General features: G+C 37.8%; 2 protein-coding genes across 2 annotated transcripts in view; both read right to left on the bottom strand.

The window, feature by feature from the left end:
* LOC121941850 (inactive rhomboid protein 2-like) overlaps positions 1–115 on the bottom strand; it is a 38626-nt gene extending 38511 nt beyond the window's left edge. The window contains 1 exon segment of the mRNA XM_042484756.1: positions 3–115. The gene's annotated coding sequence lies outside the window, so the exon portion shown is untranslated.
* Positions 116–1206: 1091 nt separating this feature from the next.
* On the bottom strand, positions 1207–26868 carry acox1 (acyl-CoA oxidase 1, palmitoyl). Its single transcript, XM_042484763.1, has 14 exons — positions 26680–26868; positions 24499–24661; positions 15137–15297; positions 12876–12983; positions 12535–12654; positions 12299–12414; positions 10221–10390; positions 9537–9699; positions 8401–8591; positions 7462–7641; positions 6224–6329; positions 5912–6055; positions 5293–5499; positions 1207–3702 (listed from the first exon to the last, which is right to left on the bottom strand). The coding sequence occupies exons 1-14, from the start codon at positions 26786–26788 to the stop codon at positions 3652–3654; spliced, it is 1989 nt and encodes a 662-aa protein (XP_042340697.1). The 5' UTR covers positions 26789–26868; the 3' UTR covers positions 1207–3651.

The raw sequence follows: 26868 nt of genomic DNA, 5'->3' as shown, positions 1-26868 counted from the left end.
ACCTCCAAGAAGAAATATCAGGGTTTTTATTCATTAGCAGATGTATGTCCGAAATGCAACGACACTGTAAGCTACTGACTGCCAGTGTGTCACTACTTCCCTCTTTCTCTCTCCCAACATCCTTGACTGCGGCTCCACGGAGGAGCAGGGGGCGGAGTTACGACTTATCGTATCCACAGGAGGCGAGCTGGGCCCGGGCCAGCCCCCCAGCAGCGGCCCGCGTGTTGAAACTACGGGAACTCAGTGTCCTGATCAGTCAGTAATTAACCACTGCACAGACTACAGCCGCGCGGTTCTTCTCAGCTGATGGAGTTCATACATTCGTGGTTTACGTCTCATAATGTTATTAGCTATACAGTCTATTTGTTTACATTCATGTGCTGCAAGAAAGAAATGCGCCTGTATGAATTGCAGGGTTAGTCAGTATCTGCGTTTGTCTGATAATGTATGGAAGCAAAGAAGGGCCAAAATTATTTCAATTTCATATGCAGCTGAACACCATATTGCAAAATTCAACAATTAAAGAATACCAAGATGTCCAAGTTTAAATATTGCTAATTTGAATTTTTGGTGCTTATTTCACCAGTCTCACTCTGACCTGATTTGAATTTTTAAATTTTGAAAATTAATTTGAGCAGCACACACTCCATGGCATTGCACAGTATGGAAATCTGGAGGGAAAAAAATCTGATTGTTCTGTTTTCAAAGTAAAATATTTCATGTCACACTTAGTCATTTAATTGCTTTATTGATTCAAATCTTTGTTTGTGTGTCTTTTTATTTGTCTTACAAGGTATTGCTGTAGCTACTTTTTAACAAACTTGGAGAGGTACACCAGCAATTTACTTGTACATCTCCACAACATTGGAAGATTTGCAACAGATTTAAAAAAAAAAAAAAAAAAAAGGTTTAAATTGGTGTAATCCAAGCTCCTCTATAGTTTTGCAACAGCCAGAAAAACACTAATCATGAATAGTAAACTGATTTGCAGAGATCCCAGTGTCATCTTAGTCTGATAAGGTGATTAACTTCATTCAAGGGGTTTTAAAGGAAAAGTTTTTGACTTACATGAGTATGCTAAGTTCATTTCTCATAAAAGTGGTAATGCATGTAATTAAAGGTGGGCCTTGAGCTGTGTTTTCCAAAGCGGACATGAAACAGTTCAAGCTGGTTACGAAAATGTTCATGACAGAAACACAATGCACATTGATTATTTACTTTTTTTATTAATATAATTTACAACTCAAATTATTTACCAACCATTAAAATAGTGTTGTTTAACATCATTATTCAAGGAAACATCATCACACAAATATGCTTAACAAAGCTGAGTCATTACATATTGATAACGGATTAAAAGTCATACAAGTACTGAAATGACACACAATCAGCTTGTGAGAATATTGTCAATTAATTACATTAAGAAAAAAAAACCTATTTCCTCAGGCACATTATCCAACAGAGGCATTGGATTAAAGCTCCCACTTTAATCGCTGTATCTTTGCGGTCACAATAAAATCTCATTTTATTTGAGTCCTTCTTTGCTAAGTCTGTTATTGTTTTTTTTACAACAGTTTTTGTTAAATAACAGATAGGGATGGACAAATAAATTTTTTTAAAAAAGATCCAGTTTGCACATATTTCATCATAAATGAATCGGAATAATTCAGTCAGTAGAACGTGAACGTTACAGCATAATTAAAAAATGGATTTATTTAAAGTTTGTAGTTATAAATGTACTTGATTAAAAACTACAAAAAGAATCCATGTAGATGTTGGCTGGGGTCTTTACCCTTCTTAACAATATATCAACCCCACACAGCAGGGAGGGAGAATACTAATGCACATATACAGTGCATATGTGGCCTCATTCAGACCTAAATCATTGTCAGAAATCCATACAACCTGCCCTCACAGGTGCTTTATTCACATTTGACACACAACCATTATCTGCAGAAAGCTTTCTATCCCATAAACACATTCAGGAGCATGTTGACCCTCAGGACATTATCATCATTAATTCTAACAACCTGATCAAACTCACAGCTTCACAGAAACGCCATAACTCAGAGGCTTAAAAATTTAGAATAAATCAGCCCAGAGTGGTTTATTTAGTCTCTACTAAGTCTTTGTTTATCATTCATTTGACACAATGTAGAACTTTGACTTTTAAGACATCATATTTGAAGGGCGGGGCCATTATTATTAATATTATTATTTATGGTTTTTATATTAATTTTTAGCTTCCCAGTGGCGTTACTTTCAAATCCGACCATTCAAATTCTAAAGTCACAAATTAACATAAAGTGATCGAGAAAGCAGTAGACAAGCAACTCCAGTGTTCTGTGAGGAAAAATGACTGTTGTCAATGGAGTCCGGAGGCTTTGAAGAGAGTGTAATAACGGCTTCAGTTCCCCATCCCCTTCTCCACACTGGGGGCCATTTAATGTAGGTAGTACACTGGCTATCGATAAAGACCTCACACAACCACACTTCAAAAAATCTAAATAAGGCCTTTTAGTTATTATTATTATTAGCATTATTATTATTATCATTATTATTATCAGTGCGCGAGCCTGCATCACTGCTTCTTGCCAACAACTGAGTGGACATTTCCATTTGAAAAATGCAGACATAGTTGACCTTTAATTTTCTCACTGCTCTGTGGCACAGATGATTTTGATGTATATCCAGGGGCTTTATCTACTGTTTCAAAATGGTGCTGCCACAGTATTTTACAGGGGAATATTTTTATATCTTCACTTGATGTTTCTGTTGGATCTCTGCTCTAATCTGCTAGGCTGTTTATCCAGCGCAGTCAAAATTGTAACTGTTATTTAATTCAATCATGTTAATCCATTATTCACAGCTATGGAAGGGTAAGGAGGCTGCCAAAGACTGGTGCTATTCTTCCTTGGTGCCTACAGCGACTGACAACGGTCATGGATAAATTAATTCCTCTTAAATAATGATTATAACATGTTGGTCCTCGTTGTCAGGGGAAACAACCAAAACAGATTTCGCTTTTGGTTTGTTCCTAAACAACTAACATTATGTAATGTTCATAATAACATTGTGTTCTTGTTAGAAAAAAAAGGAGAGAGATGGCATTTTCATCTTGGCTGGCTCACACAGAGGAGCCATCAGGCATGCAGCAGAAAGTGAAGAAAAGATGGGGGAAAATTAATACTACTGATCTTCACCATTAAATTTTTCAACAGAAAACACAATGTTCTATAAATGTAAATTCTTGATTGTTTACAGCATTCTTAAATGTATTTTTGTCGTAAAATAATGACTTTTATTAGCGCTTTATAGACAGAATTTTTATTCCTGGTTTTGCTTAGATCCTCCTCAATAATTACATCGTCTTCAGATTGTTTTGGGTTTTTCAACACCTGTTTACAGCCCACTTTTATTTCCCACATCACCCCCCATCATCCAAGTCATGTCTATATTACCCCAAAGTGTTGCTGTATACTATGGCCTTTAAAGAGAGTTAAGTAAGAAAGGTTACATTCCTTCAGATTGGTAAATACCACCAGTGATAGCCATCATGGGGTTGATATGATGGTAAACGTGGTTAAGGTTGTTCCTATGTACGCAGAGTTGAGGGGTCACAGCCAGGAATCATGGTGTGAGAGGGTCAGCTCACAGTTTGGACCGAAGGGGCTTCAGGTACTTGTGGAAGGATTCATGGACCTGTAGAAGCAATAAGGAATAGAGCATTTATTTAGCTAAGACAACGAGCAAGATCAGGGAATAAGACATACTTATGTAATTTCGCACACACACACACACACAGAGAGTCTTCTTCCTCTGATGCAGAATGATTGTGGTCACCCATAAAGTGCACAGTTGCAATCTTAGAAAGAAAGATTTTAAAGTCACTTTGTGTTCCTGTCTGTAACCTGAGTAACTGATCAGTTTGATCATGTGCAGGCTGTCTTGATGCAGTAAAAATCAGTCATAAAGAACTTTAAGCATAAGTTCTACAGAAATGAAAGTGATTTTCACTGTTAGCCAGTTTTCATGTCACTATATACATCCAATGAAATGTAAATTTAAATAATGTTTTTGTTCTATACCAAAATAGTAACGGTGTCTTTATTCCAGTCAATGAAATGATAAGCACTATTGCCCCCACTAATTTAAACTGCTTCTCTCACCAACAGAAATAACACACAAATTGAGAAATTAAAAATGTGCATTTATAGTCACTGCTGTTATGGTCTCATGCAGTATGAATTTTATAAACAGAAACTATGACCAAATATGTTTGTCAACAACATTTGTTTCCACAACTGAAATGAGACACTGATGAGACAGCGTAAACACAAACTGTGACTAATCAACATGCAATATTATTGACAAAAAAGACATGACTAAAATGCAGTTTAAAAAATAAAAACAGTACTAAAATTCCCTTATTTTTGTTGAATAAAGAATAAAAAAGAGGCAACAAAATATTATAGACTTGGTTTTGTTTTTAGTTTTTTTAAGAAGCAGTTTCTTGAGCGGTGTGTACCAAATCTGCAGCGAACAATGAGCACCAACAAAACGAGGAAGAGTGACTTCTTTAAGTTAAAGTTGATAAGGCTAACAACAGGGGTTTAAAGAAACAAAGTGATATCTGGACCCATTTTCGTGACAATGACGCTGAAACATGAATCGCTTTATCAGAATCTGTGATCTTTATTAAATAATGATAACATAAAGTGTTATGTTATTCAAGTTCTATTAAAATAACAAAATAATTGGTTTTGGCTTGGCTAGATTGACTGGAATTTTCAGTTATCTGATGACTAAAAGACTAAAACAACAACAAATCAACAATTTTCACTGACTAACATGCCCAGACTTCTAAATTTAGTTAACTAAAACCCAAACAAAACAAAACAAAAAGGTGAAATGGACTAATTATAAAAAATAAGAAAGAACAAGAAAATTTGACACAAGACTATGACTAAATAAAAAATAATAATTAAAAAAAAACAGCTGAAAAAATCAACACTAGTCACTTGTTGTCTATTATGTCAGTTATTATCTTTGACTGGCTGCCAAACATTAAAAGGGCGAGTCTTATCTGGAAGACGCCTGTCGAGAACAGATGCCAATAAGAGTAGAGGTGGAAGATTAAGAGTTGCATACCGTTACGGACACGTTATGCATTTACTTGAGGAAAAGTATACTGGCCTTATTTTTTTGAACAAACAAGATTATTACCTCATCAATTCAGATAAGGTCTGCATTATTTTCTCGCTGCTAGCATTTAGCGTGACCCCGACTGACCTCTGTAGCGTTCAGGGGTGACCGGCGAGCCCACTCGAACATGTGCTCATAGACGTTCCCGTCATATCGTCCCAGGACCGATTTCAGCCTCCTGTCGTGGAAGTCAAAAGCATCTACCAGCGCCACAGCGTTGGGCCTCAACTGAGACAGCAGCTCCTTGATACGAACAGAGATCTGATGCACCTGGGGCACATTCAGCAGTCCAGCCTGAAATAAAACAGACAGAGATGTGGATGAAAACGTGCTGCTGGACTTGCTGCCTGAATGGCGAGGAATCAGATAGTAGAGATAGTGGGTTGTTCCTGTTAAACAAAACAAGTCTTGTGTTATATTTTCAATTTAAAGTTCAGCTGATAAAACAAAAATGAATCTGCCTCATTTGATCAGGAAGAAGGCCAACAGCCAGCCAGGCATACAAATCATACACACAAAGACCCCATTTTGCTACCTCTGAGACAAAGAGACTATTGATGGTGGTGTTCATATGGAAGCGGACAATAAAACCGACCAACTGCACAACACATAGATTATGTAAATAACTGCAGCAGCTTTGCAAAATATGGCTCTAACACTTGCAATAACACGAACCAGTGACCGTTGATAAGATGGTTTTTCTGACCTGGAGGAAGTCTCCAGAGTTGTTTGTGATGCCATGCAGGGCATACAGCAGAGCCAGGGTCGACAGCACTGAGTGTATCGCTGTGTCACCGATCTCCCCCAGCTTGTCCGTGAAGAGCTTCACTACAACATAGTGACAGTGGGCCTGAAGACAAAAAAAAACAAAACAGGGGGACAGGTAAATAAATGAAAGACATTTAAGACAACAAACAAGAAAAAAGGGATAGAACAAGAAGAATTGAACTGTCCCTTTAAATTGTGTCACAGCATCGTGATCTCACACACACACACACACACAAAGAACTGAACTTACATCTGAAGCTCTGACCAGGTCAATAGCACTGTTGTTCCAGGCGTCCTCCTGGCTCTTCCTGCGTTGTAACTCATGCTGGATGCTCTTTGCTGCCAGCTCAACTAGACTAAAAAAAAAACAAAAACAAAAAAACACACACACACACACACACACACACACACACACACACACATACACACACATCATCTGCATTAACCTATGATGTCATTAACAGTGAGGTAAACAGCAACATGCCGGACCAACCGGGTGGAATCTCCATAGTAGCTGCTGATTTTAATCAACTCAAAACATGTAGCAGGATTAAGGACAAATGCAAACTAATAAATTTACCTTCTAATTTAAATAAATTTGAAAGACACTTTCTACCTCCCCTGCTTTAACAACAAGGCAACACATATTTGTGTTCGACTGTGGGTTTTACATAAAACACAGGCTTACTTGTTACTTTAAAAAAAGTTGTGCCTATAGAATTTCCCTGTAAATCTAGAACTTTTCTTATGGAATAAGACTGCCTTTTCACAAATAAACTATTATAAATCGAATCTATATATAGATAAAGATATATAGATGTATATATTTTTAGAAGACTGAATATGTTGCAGGAAACCTTCAGAAAGAAACACAGAGGAAATGATTACTCCCTAAGCCCTCTAATGTCTGAACTGGCAGGCTATATTTTGTCACCCTCCATCAGACTGGCTTAGCTGCTGTTTGTGCTCACCACACAGCTGACACTGACTGCCTGATGAATTTAGATGTGACTAAGGCTGACAGTATGCACGTATGTGATCAAGGCAGCACATCGCCTCAGGAACATGAAAACTGATCATGATGATTAATGTTGACATCTGAAGCACTAGCCGGCACCAATACCTGGGATAAAAATCTAACTGTGTTATGAAATAGCAGACAGTGTTACTATCCTTCTTCTTTTCAAGCACTTAATAAACATAATAATAACACAGAAAGACCAATTTCTACATCTTAACATCATACACATGCAACTTTGAGCAAAGAGTGGAGGGGTCAATGCAGCAGTACATTGATGAAGGACAATAAATATAGCTACTTAAAAAATAAATAAAAACTGTTTCACAACATACATAACAAAAAATGTGTCCAACGAAAATGTAAAGCATGTGAAATGGTACAAGGCGTTAAATACTTAAGCCAGAAATGAGAATAAAAGCAATATTTCAAGCAACTAGGTCACTTTCTCTCCTGCTCTTGTCTCTTACATGGCAGCTCGCTGCTTGTAGACTTCCACCAGGCTCGCCAGGTCGTTTATGTCGACCACGGTTGGTCTGGCAGCGACAGGCTGAGGCTGGACCCTCCGATGCGTTGCTTCATTCAGATATGAGACAATGCCGCTCAGCTGCTGTCCTGCCTTAGCCTGCCGGTAGCTCTTCACCAAATATCTGCATAGACAGAAGTTGAGGAGGCATGCAGGTGAGGGTTTCACAACAAAACATGGGTGACAGAACAAGCTAGTGCGCTAAGTCAGTCATATACAAATGCAGTATGATTATCTTTTTACTAACACAACAAACAATGTGTGGTTTCATATGTCACCTTCTACATTCATTCTCGTTCACAACACCTTTATCCACTGTGTGTGTACTTTCAGTAATTGTTCGTTCCTTGCCATGGAAACAATATACCTTCAAAGGGACAAAATACCATACAAGTTTTTGAAACTGCACAGCTGACCTTTGTAGTACTGGTGATATGAAACCACAATAGCTATCATTTCGGCATATAAAATATCACCCGTGTTTGTTTTTGTTGTGGGTGGAGTGCTGGTGTGTCCCCGTGCATCAGTGGTATGATAGCGCTGCTGAGTGGGCGAATGTTTATGTCTGTATGTGCCTGTATTTGTCTCGGCCTCATTTTCATTCTGTTAAAGCACGTGATAAAATGATGGGTGAAAAAGCTAAACGCGTGTGTGTGAGCACTGTTCTTTGAGTTTCTGTACTAAAAACTGCATTTTAGGAAAGAAGCAGATGTTGTGAGTTTACGTGTAACAACTTAAAAAGTAAAGTAAAATTAAAGTAAGAACATCTCTCCTGCTGTATTAGCACATTTGTAGCGGGTGTTTGAATTGGGTGGAAAACGTGGCAGGCTGTGAACCTGGTCCTAGTGAAAGGGTCATATTGTGTTTCTGCGTGACAAGTTACCTCGCAGTCTGCAGCATCATGACTGTGTTCTCTCCCTCGTAGGTGCATGTTGGGGTGAACTCGACGTAAATGTCCGGCAAGGCACTGCTGCGGGAGTAGCCGTGGCCGCCGCATGACATGCGGCATACCTCAATGCCAGCGTTGGCTGCCCACGTGGTGAAGGCCTTCAGACCAGCAGACAGGGCATGGAGCTGTAGATAAGAGGGCAGAGAAGTTGACAATGGCTTTATGAAAGCCTAAACAGTGGATGATAATTATATTTAAAAAAAAAATCAAATAAACACATAGGCACCTAAGTAGCAAATACAAAGAACTTCCTAGAAGTAAAGCTGAAAGAATTATTAATGACCCTCCTCAGCAACTACACAGTGAATTCGATGAGATGGATGATCCATTGCCCTGAAGACATAGTATGGTGATAGGGCTGGGCAACATGACCTGCAAACAATATCATAATTTTTAAGGCTATATCAAAATACACCATATATATCTCAAAATGTTCCACTCCACTAAACTACTAAATATGTTACTGTTATAATCAAGCTAATGTTATATAATAAAGTTAAATAAACTACTGTTATAATAAGGTTACATAAAATACTGTAAGAATTAAGTTTAAAAATGTTTTTATGATAAAGCCAAATAAAGGATTGTTTTAATAAAAGTAAATAAAGTGCTGTATAATAAACTTAAATAAAGGACTGTTAAAATTAAATACTGTTATAATAAAGGTTAAACTGTACAATCAAGCGGGATAAAGCAGTTATAATTAAAGTGAATAAATTGTTTACAATATTGTTCAATCAAGTGCTGTTATAACAAATTTAAAAAAGAGTGTAATCAGAAAACCTGTCAATCAACCAAACAGACAGAGGGATCACAGCTTTTATAGTCAGAATATAGCATGTTAATCATAATACTTGATTTGAAAAAATTGCAAGTTGTGTCGGCTTTCGCGCTGACTTACAAATCAGGCATTCCAATGATTTCACAGCTTTAACCAGCACATATCTCCTCAAAATAGCTGCAAAGACTGAGGCTGATCTACAACCCCGTCAGTCAGTCTGCACCATCCTCAGTCACTCAGTCATCATTAAGCCTTGATCACATCCTACATGTGTATTTCCTGTCAGTACCTCAGGCATTTCACTGAAGTCCCCCTGGTTGATGTCCCCACTGATGCGATGGTAGGTCTGCTTCATGTACTGTCCAACAAAAGTGTAGGCATAGGCTGTAGCCAGCAGAGGGAACAGCTTGTACTGCTGTGTCTGGTAATCGAGGATCTGAGGCTCGGGCTCTCTGTGTTACAGAAACATACAGGCTTGAGTTTTAGTGTCATATAGAGGTTTTACTTTCCTTTGATACATGAGGATGTGGCGGGACATAGAATCATAAAAAAAACCAGTGCTACTTCCCTTTCCTGCTGGAATAATGTCCCCATTTCTGAACCCCTGAAACCAATTTCATGTGTTGAATGCTCTGTTATGGATCAAAGATAACTGAGATACAAATATCATTATTCTATTTTGACATATCGGCCCTGTTCTGTTTACTGTATAAACCATAAACTGTTTAAGTCACATTCTTACAATACAAACTAAAGTAAATTGAACTTGTTTTTTACATTCTTAATCATGAAAGTTAGGTACCAGTCTACCATTCAGTTAAATGCAATTATATATTTATAATTTGTTATTTGAGAGTTTTGCACATGCAGCATTAAGCATGTGTTTGTTTTTTCTCACAGCTTTTCTGAGTTATGCATTGTGTGTGCATCTGTTTGCAGAAAAGCCTTTATGCGTGCATTTGTAATGACTGACCCCGGCCGGATTTCAGACTGGTGTCGAACAGCGCTGTAGCGGATGGCGATGGTGCAGGACTTAGAGAGGGCCCGGGCTGACTCGCCAACAATCATGGAGCGGATGAACACCATGGTGCCGTAGGTCAGCTTGGCACTTGGTGGCTTCACATAGGTCCCATCTGGCTCCACCTGGTGGAGAGACAGAGTCTTTTAACTAGAGGAGTGAAAGTTGCATTTTAAATGCAATATATAAATTCAATTTATTATAACAACATTTTATTAGACACACCTAGATAAAGTAATGCAGTCTTCTACAACAGTCCTGGAATAAATGCTGCATTAATGGAGGTTGTAATGTAAAGTATTTTTTTAGACTGTTTGAGATGTTAATTCATCTTCATGGTCATTCAACAGAATGTTTGTGGTATTGTAAAGTTGTATGTACTGACAGGTATTTCTATCTGAAACAGGTTCTCCATGCATCTTTCAGCAGTATGCAGATGAATCAGGTGCTTCTCAGTTTAAAGACAGCAAACTTACAGCGAGAAAAAGGGAACTGGAGCACACTGATTGATCTGCAGCCGTTAATTGTGCAAACAGACTTAATTTCAACATTACTGTGTCTTCATTAGAGTCAAGTTCTATTGTTTTAGCCACAGTTTATACATCTCTCTGTATACTTTACTGCAGTTTGACAGCATCACAGATGACATCCTTTAAAATGACCACAATGTTGAACGAACACCTCTCTGAAACACTTTCAACCAAAACCTTAACATTTGAACCTTTATGACGGCAGGGTTTACTGCAGGAATGTTGAATTGAAATACATTGCTTTTAGCTAACTTTACCTAATCAATTGGTTACTGAGTATTTATACACTAGGCCTGAGGGGTTTTACAGTATTTCAGTATAACAGGGTATTAAGAAATTCCTACAGTATATGATTTTCAATACTGTCATATATAGAGACGCTCCGCTTTCTTTTAAACTCACAATGACAGGCCAGATAGAGGATATATTGTATGCAGTGCACATCATGTACCACCAAAGGTCCCTACTCATGGAACAGGCAGCTAAGCGGACAAACATGGCTACTGCAAGTGCTGTGGATAACGTTACAGTACTGTAAACAGGCAGCTAGTAATGGACGAAATCTGTATGTTTTCACATCTAACTCAGTAAAATCAGAGTTTACTTTAACCTAACCAGAGCTGGTGATTGTTGAAACAGTAAACTAACTTAAAAAATGAGTAACAAGACTAAACAAGTTTTATTTTGTTTCTGTAGAGTTTGAGTAAAGTGCGATATACATTGGATATACAAGGCAATCAAGCTAACATTATTCCTAGTTTGGTAAAAGAGAGAAACTTGAATTCAGAACATGAACAGTGCAGTTTTTCTTCTTAATAAGGAAATGGATACAAGAACATTACATTTCCTGACATTTTGTGAATTTATATTGTTTATATAATCAGACTGAAAAAGCTAAGAGAGCTTTAAGAATGTAGTGAACTTTCCAGTTGGGGAAGGTATGAAAGACTAGATACAGCCTAAGCCTAAAATACAATATTACTACACTGAATATACGGTATTCTGACACTGACATTATGTCCTATATATATAAGATTTACTGATTGGGAAAAAAACAACTTTTGCATAATATGAGTTTCATGACTGAATTAAAAGAAAATGTAAATGCTGATGACTAAAGCCACATATACCCAAGCTGATTATTCTGCATTAAACAACAATATTTGCACATCTGTAATTGCAATAACTTTTGTTTATGTGACACATAACAGAACTGCAAATGCAACAATCCTTCCCTATTTGGTAACCTAACTGTCATGCAGGTCTTTGCTTAACTTTTAAAGTATCTGCAAAGAATAGCATGTTTTACACTCTCTAGTGACGATAGACAAGCAGTGATGAGAACCACCAATCTGGTGATTGCCTCTGGTGTAGGCATCGAAGCAATTACACTGACAGCCATCCTTTCACAAAAGAAGATCAAATCTTGGACAACAAAAATTATTTCATCAATTTGAAAAGATCTGAACTTAGGGAAACTCAGTTCAAATATTGTAACCTCACCTTGGCGTATTTCATCAGCATGTTCTCCCGTGGGATTCGTACATTCTCTAGCTTCAGGAAGCCGTTGTCAACTTCACTGAAGCCAAACTTGGGGCCGATGTCTCCAACCACAATACCTGAGAGAGACAAGAAAAAAAGACACAGACTGAAAAAAGGAAGGCAGAGACGCAAAGGTGTACGAGGACTGACTTAACCACAAACACCACATCCAGAGGGACGTCACAGATGGTGGTTACCTGGCAGGGGTACGTGTGTGTTCATGTCACGAATGGGTACGATGAAAGCATGCAGACCATGGCAGTTTCCTTGTGTGTAAAGCTGGGCTAGAACAATCGCATGGTTTGAGGTCTTTCCAACTAGAAAGGGAGAGAGTGAGAGAGTTCAAATTAGTTTCTTCTGAATGTCAATGAAGCTCTCTTAGCCTCAAAGAAAAACCAAAAAGAAGCAGCATAACATTGTGAGGAAAACATAACACATTATTTAAACTCACAGAGATTCTGATACAATGCCAAATCCAGGCTGCAAAATGACTCTGTCCACTTCTGCAGAGACATGATGACTGTGTGAATGTACTTACGTCCTCCAGGCCACCATTTGATGGAGCTGACTGTGGGACTGTTCAAGACAAACTCCTGTGTGGATGGGTCATAGGTGGCTGTGGTCTCCAGCCCCCTGAGGTGGGTGCCTAGAGAGAGACAACACGTCAAAGCCAACTAAAGACAAAATGAACTGATGTAACTTGAAGATGAATAAATTCATCATACAGAACATATTAATATTTTAGCGTCAATCACACAAGGACAACAGATAACTCAAAACATGAAAAATGTGAATGGATAGAAAACATGTTTAGCCCTTGACAACTTCAAAAATGTATTAACAGATAGCTGAGCTCTTTACAATGAGAAACAAAATGAATGAAGCCAACATACAGGAGGAAAACAGTGCACTTTATAGTTGTTTGACAGATCTAAAAACATATCAAAAATCACATTTTAAGATCATTCATGCTGCATGTTTCATGCCGTTTGCTTGGTGGCCGCTGAATTTGCATCTAACACAAGCAAAACAGGATGTTCCTGTTCAAACTGGAACATGTTCTGCTATACTAGTCTGCAACTGAAGGCACATCTCAGCCTACAACAAGCTATCTAAAATTGTTAGTAAAGACACAATTTTGTTAAAGGTACATACAAAGGGTTTGTCTAAGAGTGGTATCTGGCGCAGGCTTGTGGTCATGGAGCATGACAAGTGACAAACTATTATAGAGGTTTGGGCATGCAACTCAAAGGAAATTTTAATTTGGTACAAACTTTTGTTAACTTCATATTTGTAAAGTAGGTCTTATGGTACTATCAGTCAGGCGGGCTATGCACATCAAACATTTGACCTACAATGGATGTTTGATTGTGTTACTCGATTGGGCCATTATTGTAGCAGAATTATTTGCGAACGTGTGTAGAGAGCTGTGTAACTGTCAGTCCATCTGCATAATCAAATCTGTCAATGTAACAAAAATATAGCCACAATCTGTATTCAGATTTGCAGGTGTATTGAGATTTGTTAACGTGTTGACAATTCTGATAATACGTACATAGATCTACATAGATGTTTATGGTTGATAGTTTAAGTATTTGGCACCAAAAGTTGGAAATGCAGACAAGTCTCCCACACTGTGCTTATATAGTCTACAATCCACAGACTGCATATGCATATACAGTACATATACAAAAACGTTCAGGTTTTTGTTATATACCCTTAATTTTAGACTTGATCGCTAAATGATCAGTATCCATTATGTATCAGTAGAAGAAATTAGTTACTCAACCTCAAGTGACAATGCTTTTTTCAGGTTTCTAGGGCTGCCCCTTGAAAGTCAGAGATTCAAATCATCAGTCGAAGACCCTCAGTCAACTGAGATTGCTACAAGTCCAGCAGTCATTCTTTTTCTGTGCTGTGTATTTCTGGGGATGTTGTGGTCCCCAGATTTTGCTGTGGAGTGAGTTCTCTTGACTGTCATGCTACTCTTTGGAGCAGGGAGCTGCAGACATGCAGGCATTGCCATGGAGGAGAGAGAAGAGACCTTCTGCTTAGAAGTCGTGAATTTACAGCTCACAGCAACTTAATGTTATACAGTTTTTTGGCTTTTGTTTGATATTTAGTGTCAGAAAAGTGATGCACATTTCCGACCCATCATTAAAGCTGTTAGCTTGTTTACTACACATGAATGATGCTGTTATACTGAACATCCTGCTGAGCCCATTCAACTTTAAAACTCTGTGTGGAAAACAAAATAAACAGTCAAATATTCATATTAAATAGCCAAATCCAATTTAACCGGCATAATTCTGAGTTGGGTACAGGCCTACAGATTTTGCAACCCTTCCTCTGCACACACACATAGTTCTGCTACAATAAAGGCTTCAAATTTATCCTTGTCAATTTAAAACAGCTTAGAAAATAAATTAAACATGGGAATTGTTTACAGCGTGTCTGCCCTCTCATGTATCTTTCCCTTCTTGACTGCATTTAATTGTAAGGATATAAAAAACACTACCAAGGCAGACTGACAATAAACTTTCTTGAATAATTATTAATGGAAGTTTAGAAACAATAAATATTAGTGCTTATTAGATCAACATTAGCTTGAATTAAAGCCTGAGAAGTATCACAATGTTAAAATGTAGCACCAGTTTGTTTTTGCAATGAAGTAAGACACATATAAACATCATTTCTACACAATTTGGGGTCCAACAGCAACGATAAAGCAACTAAATAATCCCTATTTATGGTCAGGCCTCAACAAGCCTGCTGCTAGGGACGCTCTGTTTATTTTACCATGGCCCATCTCAGTCTGAGCGTAGGTGCCGATGATCTCTAGATTCCAGGCAGGCATGAAGAAACGGTCCATTTGCTCTGGGGTGGCCTGGTTGAGCAGTGTGGGCAGGAACATCCCCAGATGGAGATCCAAGGGCTCTGGCCTGTCTGGGTGCACACAGCTAGGCCACGCAGGACAGGGGCAAATTGGGAAAGAAAAGGAAGTAGTAATGTGGAAAGGGCAAGGAGGGGGGTCCGTAGGAATATTTTGATGGAAGCAATTTTATGGAAAATTTTAACCATACAAGTTCAAATGAATGAGCAGATAATGTTGGATAAAGCATTTTTTTAAAATCCATTATAGTTAAGAATCAATGTGGTTCAAATGAAGAAGAAGCGAGTAAAGAGATAGAGACAGCGCAGCAGTAAGCATTGAGGGAAGAAGTGACAAAGACAAATAAAAACAGCTTGTGAGCATATCATGCATATTGGTTTAATCATATGGCAATTATTTGGCTTCACTCTTTTAGGAGCTGCATTGATCAAGTTTCTCTGACACGTGAGTTAAAATACCCCAGTTATTAAAGTATTAAAGCACTTTAGTTTCAGCCAGTTCTCAGTTTTGGCTCTGCTGGCCCATGTTCATGGTCTCTGATCATAAACTGATCAAATCAAAGCATAAACATCACACAAACCCTTAATTAAGCTGCCTCTTGCATTTTTTTACATCAAGTTGCCAAACCTAAACTTCTTGCTATCACTACCTGGATGTTCAACTACTCTGACAACATACAGTTTGAAGCCACAAAAAATGTCTGGTTGAACTTTTCATTGAACTGCATAGAGAGATACATGAAAACTAGACCTGCTCCTCTCTTAAGTGCATGTTTCTCAGGCCCAGTAACTACAGCTTCGAAAAGAGATTTACTGAGATGACATGTATATTTTGGACTGTATGCATAATGATATCGGCACATCATCCATATCGGCGATTACTGGCTTTAAAACATATTAGCATTTCAGATATTGGCAAAAAATCCTATATTGTACATCCCTACTTTGGACACTAAGGCAAGGATTGGCAGATAATAATGTGTAGGTAAGTGCAGTTTAGGCAAATTTAACTGCCTTTTTTGTGATCTGCCTGTTTTATTACTTTTACTCCTTTTATCTGCTTTATTCTTGTTTACCTTTTGTATACCCATATTGTTCTGGGCTTTTTGTTTGACTGTTCTAGACCTTTCTCTGTTTGGCATGTTTGTTGATGTTGATTTTATTATTACCCGAGTTCGTGCCTTTGCTTTGTCTGTCAAAGCCTTTTGTAAACAACTGTTTTTAAAGGTTCTATATAAATAAAGTTATTATGATTTAATTTAAAAAAATATTTAGGGCACTAATCTGATTGATTTGTTTAATTGCTGAGTTGTTTTTCTTTTCTTAAAATTTACAGCTTTTCTTCAGTTTATAGTAGATTGATGATTTGGGGACATTTAATGACATCACCTTTTATTGTGATGGGCATTTGTCACTGCTTTTCTGTGTTTTATGGACTGAAAAATTAATCCATTAATCAAGCAAGAAAAGATTCATAAGATAGTTATTTGCAGCTAGGGCTGAGGTATCAAAATTATGAAACAGTACCAATACCAGTAACTTTGTTTTCTACTTAATACCCATCATGTCAATTGAAGTATTAAGTTACGTAACATGCCAAAGGCATGTAGTATAGTGATACATTCAAACATTTCGGCAACATCTAACCATGCTGAACTGCCAACTCAATCAAATTTGCTGCCTCCAACTTCAACACACCACAAACTGCATGAGTTGTAGCTGCTGCAGTGGTGGACCAATCACACATAGCATCAAATTAATCAATCAATTTTTTTTTTTGGTCGGGGTACAAAAAGGGTTAAATATAGGTATTGTCTGCCTGGGGAATAGTGTTGTCAAGATACTGGAATTTCTAACTTTAATACAATATCTTAGAAAATATTGACATTATAATATCACATAATACTGCCTTTAATAGCACCTAAAATGCTGGATTTTGAATTAGTAAGTATGCAAATTCATACACTGATCCAATGCCATGTAATTTATTCGTAAACTTTCAAGAAGTTTCACACCTAGATAAAAATTGAAATTTTCCTGAAATTAACTCTCTTTTGCTGTTTAAAAACAATAGCCTCCACAGAAAAGTTGTACTGTTCAGCCACTGGCAACTGCTGATTTAGACTGGTGAAGAACTGATTTCTGGTAATAGTGTAAACTTTGTTAATAATATGACCCGGTGTTGGTCCTACCTGCCAAAACACAGGTGAACAAAATGTTCATTAAAGATGGGACCATTGGTTCTAAAATTTCAGTGTAGGTTTGCACAGATTTAATACTAATTCATAATAAAATCCACTTGACTTTGTTATAGCTGGGCAACAAACAATAGGTGGTTTGGCCTACATTCTCTCAGATTACAAAGAGACATTCAGAGGCTCGGACTCAGCCTCATTATGGGATCCCAGACCACATATTTGCGCAGCAAGTAATGTAGCCCTTGCTTTTGATGTCATGAAAAGGACAAAACATAGTTCTGACCAGTTTCACTTCCTAGTCTACACAACCTACTAATCCTAACATCACAACTTTTCTGCCCACTTAATATGTCAACAGCCAAACCAAAGACAGAGCAGATAATTATGACTATTGATTAGAATGATTTGAAACTGAGTGCATCATTTGTAAAGAGATGCAAAGCAATCAAGACACATCAATCAAAATGCACACAAGCTTTACCATTAGTGCATCATTATGACATAAAGATGGAGTGTGAGAGTTGTGAGTCGGTAAGTAATAGAATTACCGGTAGATGGGAATACGTTTCGGAAAATGTGAGACAAAACTAATTTTTACTAGTATTTTATTTTAGGATACTATTAACTCCGAAGGTGTAAGGGACAACCATTAGTAAAGCAATGTTAATACAGCTGCATGAACTTAACTAGCCACCTATCACTATCTCTTGTTAGAACAAGATGTAAAGTATGATGAACATAATTGTTAGGACACACATGCAATTACTACATTACTACTACAATTTGCTACATGATTTAGATCTGTCAAACACGTACAAAAAGTCAGCAGAACTGCTCCTGGTTCTAAATAGTCCATTACCTGCTGTAACGCACTCTTTTACTGCCCCCATTATCATGTTGGCAACACACTGAAAAGCTCAAATGTCAATTTGTTCTATTTAATGACAGCCTGCCGAAGTTGTCTCTGAAGGCCTTCAACAACAAGCAAGTGAGTATGTTAAGGGCTTAGTCCAGGACTGACCGTGACCCATCTCAGTTTGGGCATATGTGCCCACGGCCTGGAAGGACTCTGCCAGAGGTAACCACTTCCTGGACTGCTCAGGGTCACACTGGCTGTACAGGGTCGGGAGGAACATGACATAGTGTAGACCCAAGGCCTCATGCTGGTTGCCTCTAACCATACTGGGTGAAGGAAAGGTAGAGGATACGATTCAAGTTTAGGCTTGAAGTTACTCACACGTTGTGAAGCTACTGTATTTGCTGACTCACTATGATATGCAAGCATTGATTTCTATGGCCGGGTCCAAGTTTACCTCTCAATTTACTTGTTTGGACAATGTCACTCTGTCAACCAGGATGTTATTCAGCGATCAGTAAAACTGTATTTGGGGTCGACCGATATTGGTTTTCAGGGCCGATACTGATGCAGATTATAAGTGCTTAATGAGACTGATGGCAATACATATAAATCGGCAAAATGCAAATTATCGGTCCGTGTAATCGGCCAGGCTGAAAATCTGTCGACCTGAAATAAGTAACTAGGAAAAGTCTCTGGTTGAGGTAGGTACTTAAAAGTGGATAAAGCCGCAGACTACATTTAGCGCTTTTTAAATAAATATTATTATTAATATATTATACTAGATATTACTTGTTGTGGAACAGGTGTATTTGCTGACTCTCTATATTAAGTAAACACTGACAGTCTGATTTTTATGGCCAAGGTTCAAGTTTATCTTACTAATTTTCTATTTTGGACAATTTCACTCTGTCGACTGGGATGTTATTCAGTGGTCAATAAAATTGTGATAAAACGAGTACTAAGACTTTCAGATAAAAATAAGAAGTCTCTGGTTGAGGCACTCATTACAACTGGATAAAGCGGCAGCATTTGTTTTTTCTTACTTGCATTACATTTGTACAGACGGCGGACAAATTAAAGGAAAAACTAGAATGCTGCAGTACTGTCTGTCTTGCAAAAGACCTCAATCTCAATGACATTGCCAGATTAAATAAAAAGCTTTATATATAATTCAGAAAGCATCTTGTGTAGGAATGTTGTTCATCCCCCAGTAGAGATACACAGATCTAGTAATGTGCACTGAAGCTGTTGTGGAGGCTCATAGTGGCCTGACTTCATACTAAGGGCCCTGACACACCAATCCGTCAATGTCTGGCCTTTAATGAGCATCTGTCGCCCTAGTTTTTGAGGTGTTCCCTGCACTGTTGCCACTAGTGGGTCCTTGTTTGCTGTTCTTCAGCTGTTTTAAACGACTACATTCACAGGAGTGTTGGATTGAAAAAACTTCATATTTTAGGCAAGATTATTTTTTTAGCCATTTAGCTCTCTAGAAGAAAACTATTGTAATAGTTTGTGTAATTGTACGCTAGCGCACTTAAAGTATAATTGGTTCTTCAAACATATACTTGTACTTGTACTTACTAGTGTCTTGAATCCATCCTGTCAGTCTTCAAGTTTTCCTTTATGAATAACAAATACAGACTACTCACACCTGCTGGTATGAAGAGTTATTTCCTTTGACGTAGCTGCAGAACGTACATGCTAGCTGGCCATTGGCTGATGTCTTTGCAGTGTGTACAAACACATCTTTTTGGCCGAGACACAGGAGGCATGGGGCGACATGAGGTGAAACAACGAACTAGTTCTTTGATGTCGGTTTGCTGTTTCTGGGTCTTAAGACACTATATGTTGGTTTTCCTTTTATTTTTCACCCATTTTAGGTTTTCCATAAACCACCCATCCTGCACTCTTACTTTTTTCCCTCTGAAGCAGCCACACTTAGAATGACTACAGTGAAAAACTCACTGCATGTAAACATCAGATAGACCGAACAGAAAGATAAAGAGTGCAGGATCACAGCACACTGAAAGTTTGAACAGAATCTCTCCTGCAACACACAGTAAAACCTGGTTATCTATTACACTGCATTACATTGTACAGCCGGTGAATGCTGGGAGCTTGCATACCCTCTGACACAGTTTTAGCTCGATCCTGTGTTGAACTTTGATTCCCTTGCATTTGTTTGCTTAGAGACCACACACAGAAAAGATTGTCAGCCATGTTAAAATCACACATTTTCTCCAAAGACAATTTTTTTCACCAGGAAGTTTTTAAAGCACCCTGTTGTTTAGTCATTTGGTGCAGTCGCAGGACGGTTGTGGAACTGGTGCCATATACATGTTAAAATGGTCCACAACATATCTTTGGTATTTGAAACAAACCTTGGTAATGTTAGTTTGTATACTGCATGTCTGTTAATGAACAATCCAGGTATGTTATTTAATTACGGCCATAAAGAACAGTAAGGTTGTGGTAGCATTACAATTTCTTTTTAATTATTAACAGATAAAACTAACAACGCAATAACATATTGATTCTGTGGAAAGTATTGAAAAAGTTTCAACAGTCAGAATAAATATGTATCAAGAAAGTGATATCTTTGACAATATTACTGGAGACGTTTCTATTACAGTTGTTCCAATATCAATACAAGTATCGCAAAATGCCTCCTATAATACTGCCTTTAATAACACCTAAAATGCTGGATTTTGAATTGGTAGGTATTCAAATTCATACACTGATCTAATGCCATGTAATTTATTCGTAAACTTTCAAGAAGTTTCACACCTAGATAAAATTGAAATTTTCCTGAAATTAACTCTCTTTTGCTGTTTAAAAACAATAGCCTCCACAGAAAAGTTGTACTGTTCAGCCACTGGCAACTGCTGATTTAGACTGGTGAAGAACTGATTTCTGGTAATAGTGTAAACTTTGTTAATAATATGACCCGGTGTTGGTCCTACCTGCCAAAACACAGGTGAACAAAATGTTCATTAAAGATGGGACCATTGGTTCTAAAATTTCAGTGTAGGTTTGCACAGATTTAATACTAATTCATAATAAAATCCACTTGACTTTGTTATAGCTGGGCAACAAACAATAGGTGGTTGGCCTACATTCTCTCAGATTACAAAGAGACATTCAGAGGCTCGGACTCAGCCTCATTATGGGATCCCAGACCACATATTTGCGCAGCAAGTAATGTAGCCCTTGCTTTTGATGTCATGAAAAGGACAAAACATAGTTCTGACCAGTTTCACTTCCTAGTCTACACAACCTACTAATCCTAACATCACAACTTTTCTGCCCACTTAATATGTCAACAGCCAAACCAAAGACAGAGCAAATAATTATGACTATTGATTAGAATGATTTGAAACTGAGTGCATCATTTGTAAAGAGATGCAAAGCAATCAAGACACATCAATCAAAATGCACACAAGCTTTACCATTAGTGCATCATTATGACATAAAGATGGAGTGTGAGAGTTGTAAGTCGGTAAGTAATAGAATTACCGGTAGATGGGAATACGTTTCGGAAAATGTGAGACAAAACTAATTTTTACTAGTATTTTATTTTAGGATACTATTAACTCCGAAGGTGTAAGGGACAACCATTAGTAAAGCAATGTTAATACAGCTGCATGAACTTAACTAGCCACCTATCACTATCTCTTGTTAGAACAAGATGTAAAGTATGAACATAATTGTTAGGACACACATGCAATTACTACATTACTACTACAATTTGCTACATGATTTAGATCTGTCAAACACGTACAAAAAGTCAGCAGAACTGCTCCTGGTTCTAAATAGTCCATTACCTGCTGTAACGCACTCTTTTACTGCCCCCATTATCATGTTGGCAACACACTGAAAAGCTCAAATGTCAATTTGTTCTATTTAATGACAGCCTGCCGAAGTTGTCTCTGAAGGCCTTCAACAACAAGCAAGTGAGTATGTTAAGGGCTTAGTCCAGGACTGACCGTGACCCATCTCAGTTTGGGCATATGTGCCCACGGCCTGGAAGGACTCTGCCAGAGGTAACCACTTCCTGGACTGCTCAGGGTCACACTGGCTGTACAGGGTCGGGAGGAACATGACATAGTGTAGACCCAAGGCCTCATGCTGGTTGCCTCTAACCATACTGGGTGAAGGAAAGGTAGAGGATACGATTCAAGTTTAGGCTTGAAGTTACTCACACGTTGTGAAGCTACTGTATTTGCTGACTCACTATGATATGCAAGCATTGATTTCTATGGCCGGGTCCAAGTTTACCTCTCAATTTACTTGTTTGGACAATGTCACTCTGTCAACCAGGATGTTATTCAGCGATCAGTAAAACTGTATTTGGGGTCGACCGATATTGGTTTTCAGGGCCGATACTGATGCAGATTATAAGTGCTTAATGAGACTGATGGCAATACATATAATCGGCAAAATGCAAATTATCGGTCCGTGTAATCGGCCAGGCCGAAAATCTGTCGACCTGAAATAAGTAACTAGGAAAAGGCTCTGGTTGAGGTACTTAAAAGTGGATAAAGCTGCAGACTACATTTAGCGCTTTTTAAATAAATAATATTATTATTAATATTATACTTGATATTACTTGGTGTGGAACAGGTGTATTTGCTGACTCTCTATATTAAGTAAACACTGACAGTCTGATTTTTATGGCCAAGGTTCAAGTTTATCTTACTAATTTTCTATTTTGGACAATTTCACTCTGTCGACTGGGATGTTATTCAGTGGTCAATAAAATTGTGATAAAACGAGTAACTAAGACTTTCAGATAAAATAAGATAGGTATGAAGAGTTATTTCCTTTGACGTAGCTGCAGAACGTACATGCTAGCTGGCCATTGGCTGATGTCTTTGCAGTGTGTACAAACACATCTTTTTGGCCGAGACACAGGAGGCATGGGGCGACATGAGGTGAAACAACGAACTAGTTCTTTGATGTCGGTTTGCTGTTTCTGGGTCTTAAGACACTATATGTTGGTTTTCCTTTTATTTTCACCCATTTTAGGTTTTCCATAAACCACCCATCCTGCACTCTTACTTTTTTCCCTCTGAAGCAGCCACACTTAGAATGACTACAGTGAAAAACCCACTGCATGTAAACATCAGATAGACCGAACAGAAAGATAAAGAGTGCAGGATCACAGCACACTGAAAGTTTGAACAGAATCTCTCCTGCAACACACAGTAAAACCTGGTTATCTATTACACTGCATTACATTGTACAGCCGGTGAATGCTGGGAGCTTGCATACCCTCTGACACAGTTTTAGCTCGATCCTGTGTTGAACTTTGATTCCCTTGCATTTGTTTGCTTCGAGACCACACACAGAAAAGATTGTCAGCAATGTTAAAAATTACACATTTTACACATTTTCTCCAAAGACAATTTTTTTTCACCAGGAAGTTTTTAAAGCACCCTGTTGTTTAGTCATTTGGTGCAGTCGCAGGACGGTTGTGGAACTGGTGCCATATACATGTTAAAACGGTCCACAACATATCTTTGGTATTTGAAACAAACCTTGGTAATGTTAGTTTGTATACTGCATGTCAGTTAATGAACAATCCAGGTATGTTATGTAATTACGGCCATAAAAAACAATAAGGGTGTGGTAGCATTACAGTCGCTGTATTGTGTAACATGTCAACCATGTAAATTAGGTCATAGGTCATAATAGTTTGCTTTTATCAAAAACATGCAGTCAGTGGGTACAAAAATATATCACACGAACATATTGTGTCGCTAAAATTAAGCTTGTGGAAAACAGAACTGTTTCAGAATCGTAAGTGATGACCAGTAAACATATTATTTCTTTTTCAACACTAATTGTGTGCCTCACCAGTACAATACTACTGCGCATCGAACTGAAAAGACATAAAAAAAAGAAATAACTGGATTTAAATAATTGTTAAATGCCTAATATTGCTTGGTAAACAGGATTTTGATGATACTTGGGCATAACTTATATCTCTGAGTTCCAAAATTCTCACATTGAGGTATCATGATATATAGTTCTCATATACAAATAGAGCCTCTTTTTAAGCCGTGGCATCTTTTTTTGAGAATTTTAAAGGACATACTATATTTCTATCTCTCCTGACAGTGGATTTGACTGCCTTGAAATCACACAGACCTATCTGGATCTATACTGTGTAAGCCAGTTGACGACTCATGCATGGACTTGTTTACCACATACTTTTATAGCAGTAGATCTCCTCTGGGTCTGCTATGCCGTACTCCCTGAGCTTCAGGATCATTTGGGCACTTTTTCTCACAGCCTGGTCATAGCGCTCACTGCGGGACAGAAAATTTGGGTCCTCCTCCTTAAAGTCCGGGTCGCTGAGAACCATGGACTCTACACAGTGAAAATGAAACCAGGAGAATATCTTTTAGTCTACACAGCTGCTGTAGTAAATGCGATACTTATTTTAAAAGTTTAACTGCACCTTTCCAAAATTCTGTTAAAATGAGTCAATATGTAGCTCGGTATGAAAACGTGCACCAAATTTGTGAGCGTGTATTAAGATTTGAAAATGTGTATTCAGCAAGACAATAGTCCACACGATAGTTTAGACAGATAAAAGTTTGGCGATCACGATCTATTCTCAGTGGCCTATAGTTCAGTTATCATGGCTTCCTTCTTCTTAACAATGTTCCTGGGCTGACAACGAGTACAGTCTTTTGGCCGCACAATCTATGAGCACCTTGACTTTGGACAGCAATAAATACAATGAAATGAAGAAAACCAAAGTATTGAAAACTTAGCTTCTGGATCAAAGCCCAATAAAGTTCTACATGGTGTCATTTTTTTTAGGTATCTATGCACAACACTTTTGGCAAACATTCAGCACATCCATGCATGATAAAGGCAGCACTATTTCAATGGCTGCGTCACAATGGGAAAATGGATCCTGCAAAGTCTACATTTTGAGATCAAACACATCATATATGCATGCAAGGCCTTTGTCAAGAAAAGGGAGCCTTCTTTTTTCAGAATTCGGAGGACACCACCACTGCATCCTTGCTGCCTCCAGCATCCTGAAATCACCTGTACATCAGCCGCTAGTTCAGTTGATTGTTCTGGTGAACTCAGTCCATAAGTCAATGTGGACATAAGCTTAAAAACTTAATTAGAAACTCTTTTGACAATCTATTAATTGATATGCGTAATATAAAAATCACTCTGGTTTTCACTTCGACAATGTGATTATTTGTGGGTTTTCCTGGTCTCCTTAATTTATGAACTAAATACGTTTGGGTTTTGGACTGTTGTTTGAGGAAAAAGACATTTGAAGAAATCATTTTGGCCAATTTTGACATTTTACAGAAAAAAATTTTAATCAAGAAAATACTCTGATTCATTGATAATTATAATTATTTGAGACCCTAGTTGGTTGCAGTTCAAATCCCTGCACCATTAGGTTCAATAAATTTACAGATACATTGAATTAAAAAAAGTCTGCATGTTGTCAGTGGTGGAAAGTAACTGTACAGTACAGTTTTACAGTACTTTACTTAGTATTTCTATTTCCACTACACTACATCTCAGAGGGAAATATTGTACTTTTTCCTCCACTGTATTAATTTGACAGCATTTACAAGCTTTTTTGCGATTCGGATTATAATTACAAATTATTATAGATTCATAAACTACAATTTCTTACATTATACTATTAATAAAAAATAGTGTCAACGTAAAAGATTTGATCTGTTCTTATAGTTATAGAATAAGCTACGCGGCGGTAAATGAAGCAGTTAAAATAAGACCAGTCTTAACCAGCTTAAATATCAGGTATTATGTGAATTAATCTATAGACTATTCTCCAATTATATAACATATTATTCTGAAATGGGCCACTCTGCATTATGAGTAAGCCTACTTTTATTTTTGGTACTTGTCACGCTTATACTTCCATACTATTGCTTGGGTAAAGTTTGAATATAGGGCTTTTACCTGTAAGAGAGTATTTCTACACAGTGGTATTGTTACTTCTACTAAAGTAACTGACTTGAGTACATCAGTTAAAACACAGCCGCTGGTAAACATTAAATAACTGGACACTATGACGCCGAATTAACCTTTGAAACATGTCAAATCACTGTAGTATGTTAACTTTAGAAAGCCCCCCCTTAAAATGGTTTTATGGAGAAATAGTTTATAAACAAGGTAAAAGTTTGGTTAAGGACAATGGAGGTTAGCTAGCGGCCACAGGCAAGAAAGCTGCTGGCCACTTCATAGCAAACAGCCGACGACAGCATTGTTGAGTTAGCGCTTTTTCGTCGCAAATGTCATTACTTTCATCAATTTATAGCGTTTCAAGTGTCGGCGGTAACTCCTGACGTTATGGGGCAAAGGGGACATCTCAAACTCACCAATTTCTCGCCGTCTTTTGGTCTTTTCAGGCCCTCCGTCCAAAATGTATGTCAGTTTGTCGACGTCAAAAGAGGCGTTTTGCCGCTCTTTCGTTATATCAGGATTCATGGTTCTGTATCCGACTGAAAAACAATGTTTAAGGTGGAAAAGTCTGATGATAAAAGTGTTGTATAACCTCCAGCAGCCTC

Source organism: Plectropomus leopardus, chromosome 4 (genome assembly GCF_008729295.1).
Source record: "Plectropomus leopardus isolate mb chromosome 4, YSFRI_Pleo_2.0, whole genome shotgun sequence".
NCBI classification, from domain to species: Eukaryota; Metazoa; Chordata; class Actinopteri; order Perciformes; family Serranidae; genus Plectropomus; species Plectropomus leopardus.
Note: the sequence above shows the minus strand (reverse complement) of the source record. Positions and strands in the feature narration are given on the sequence as shown.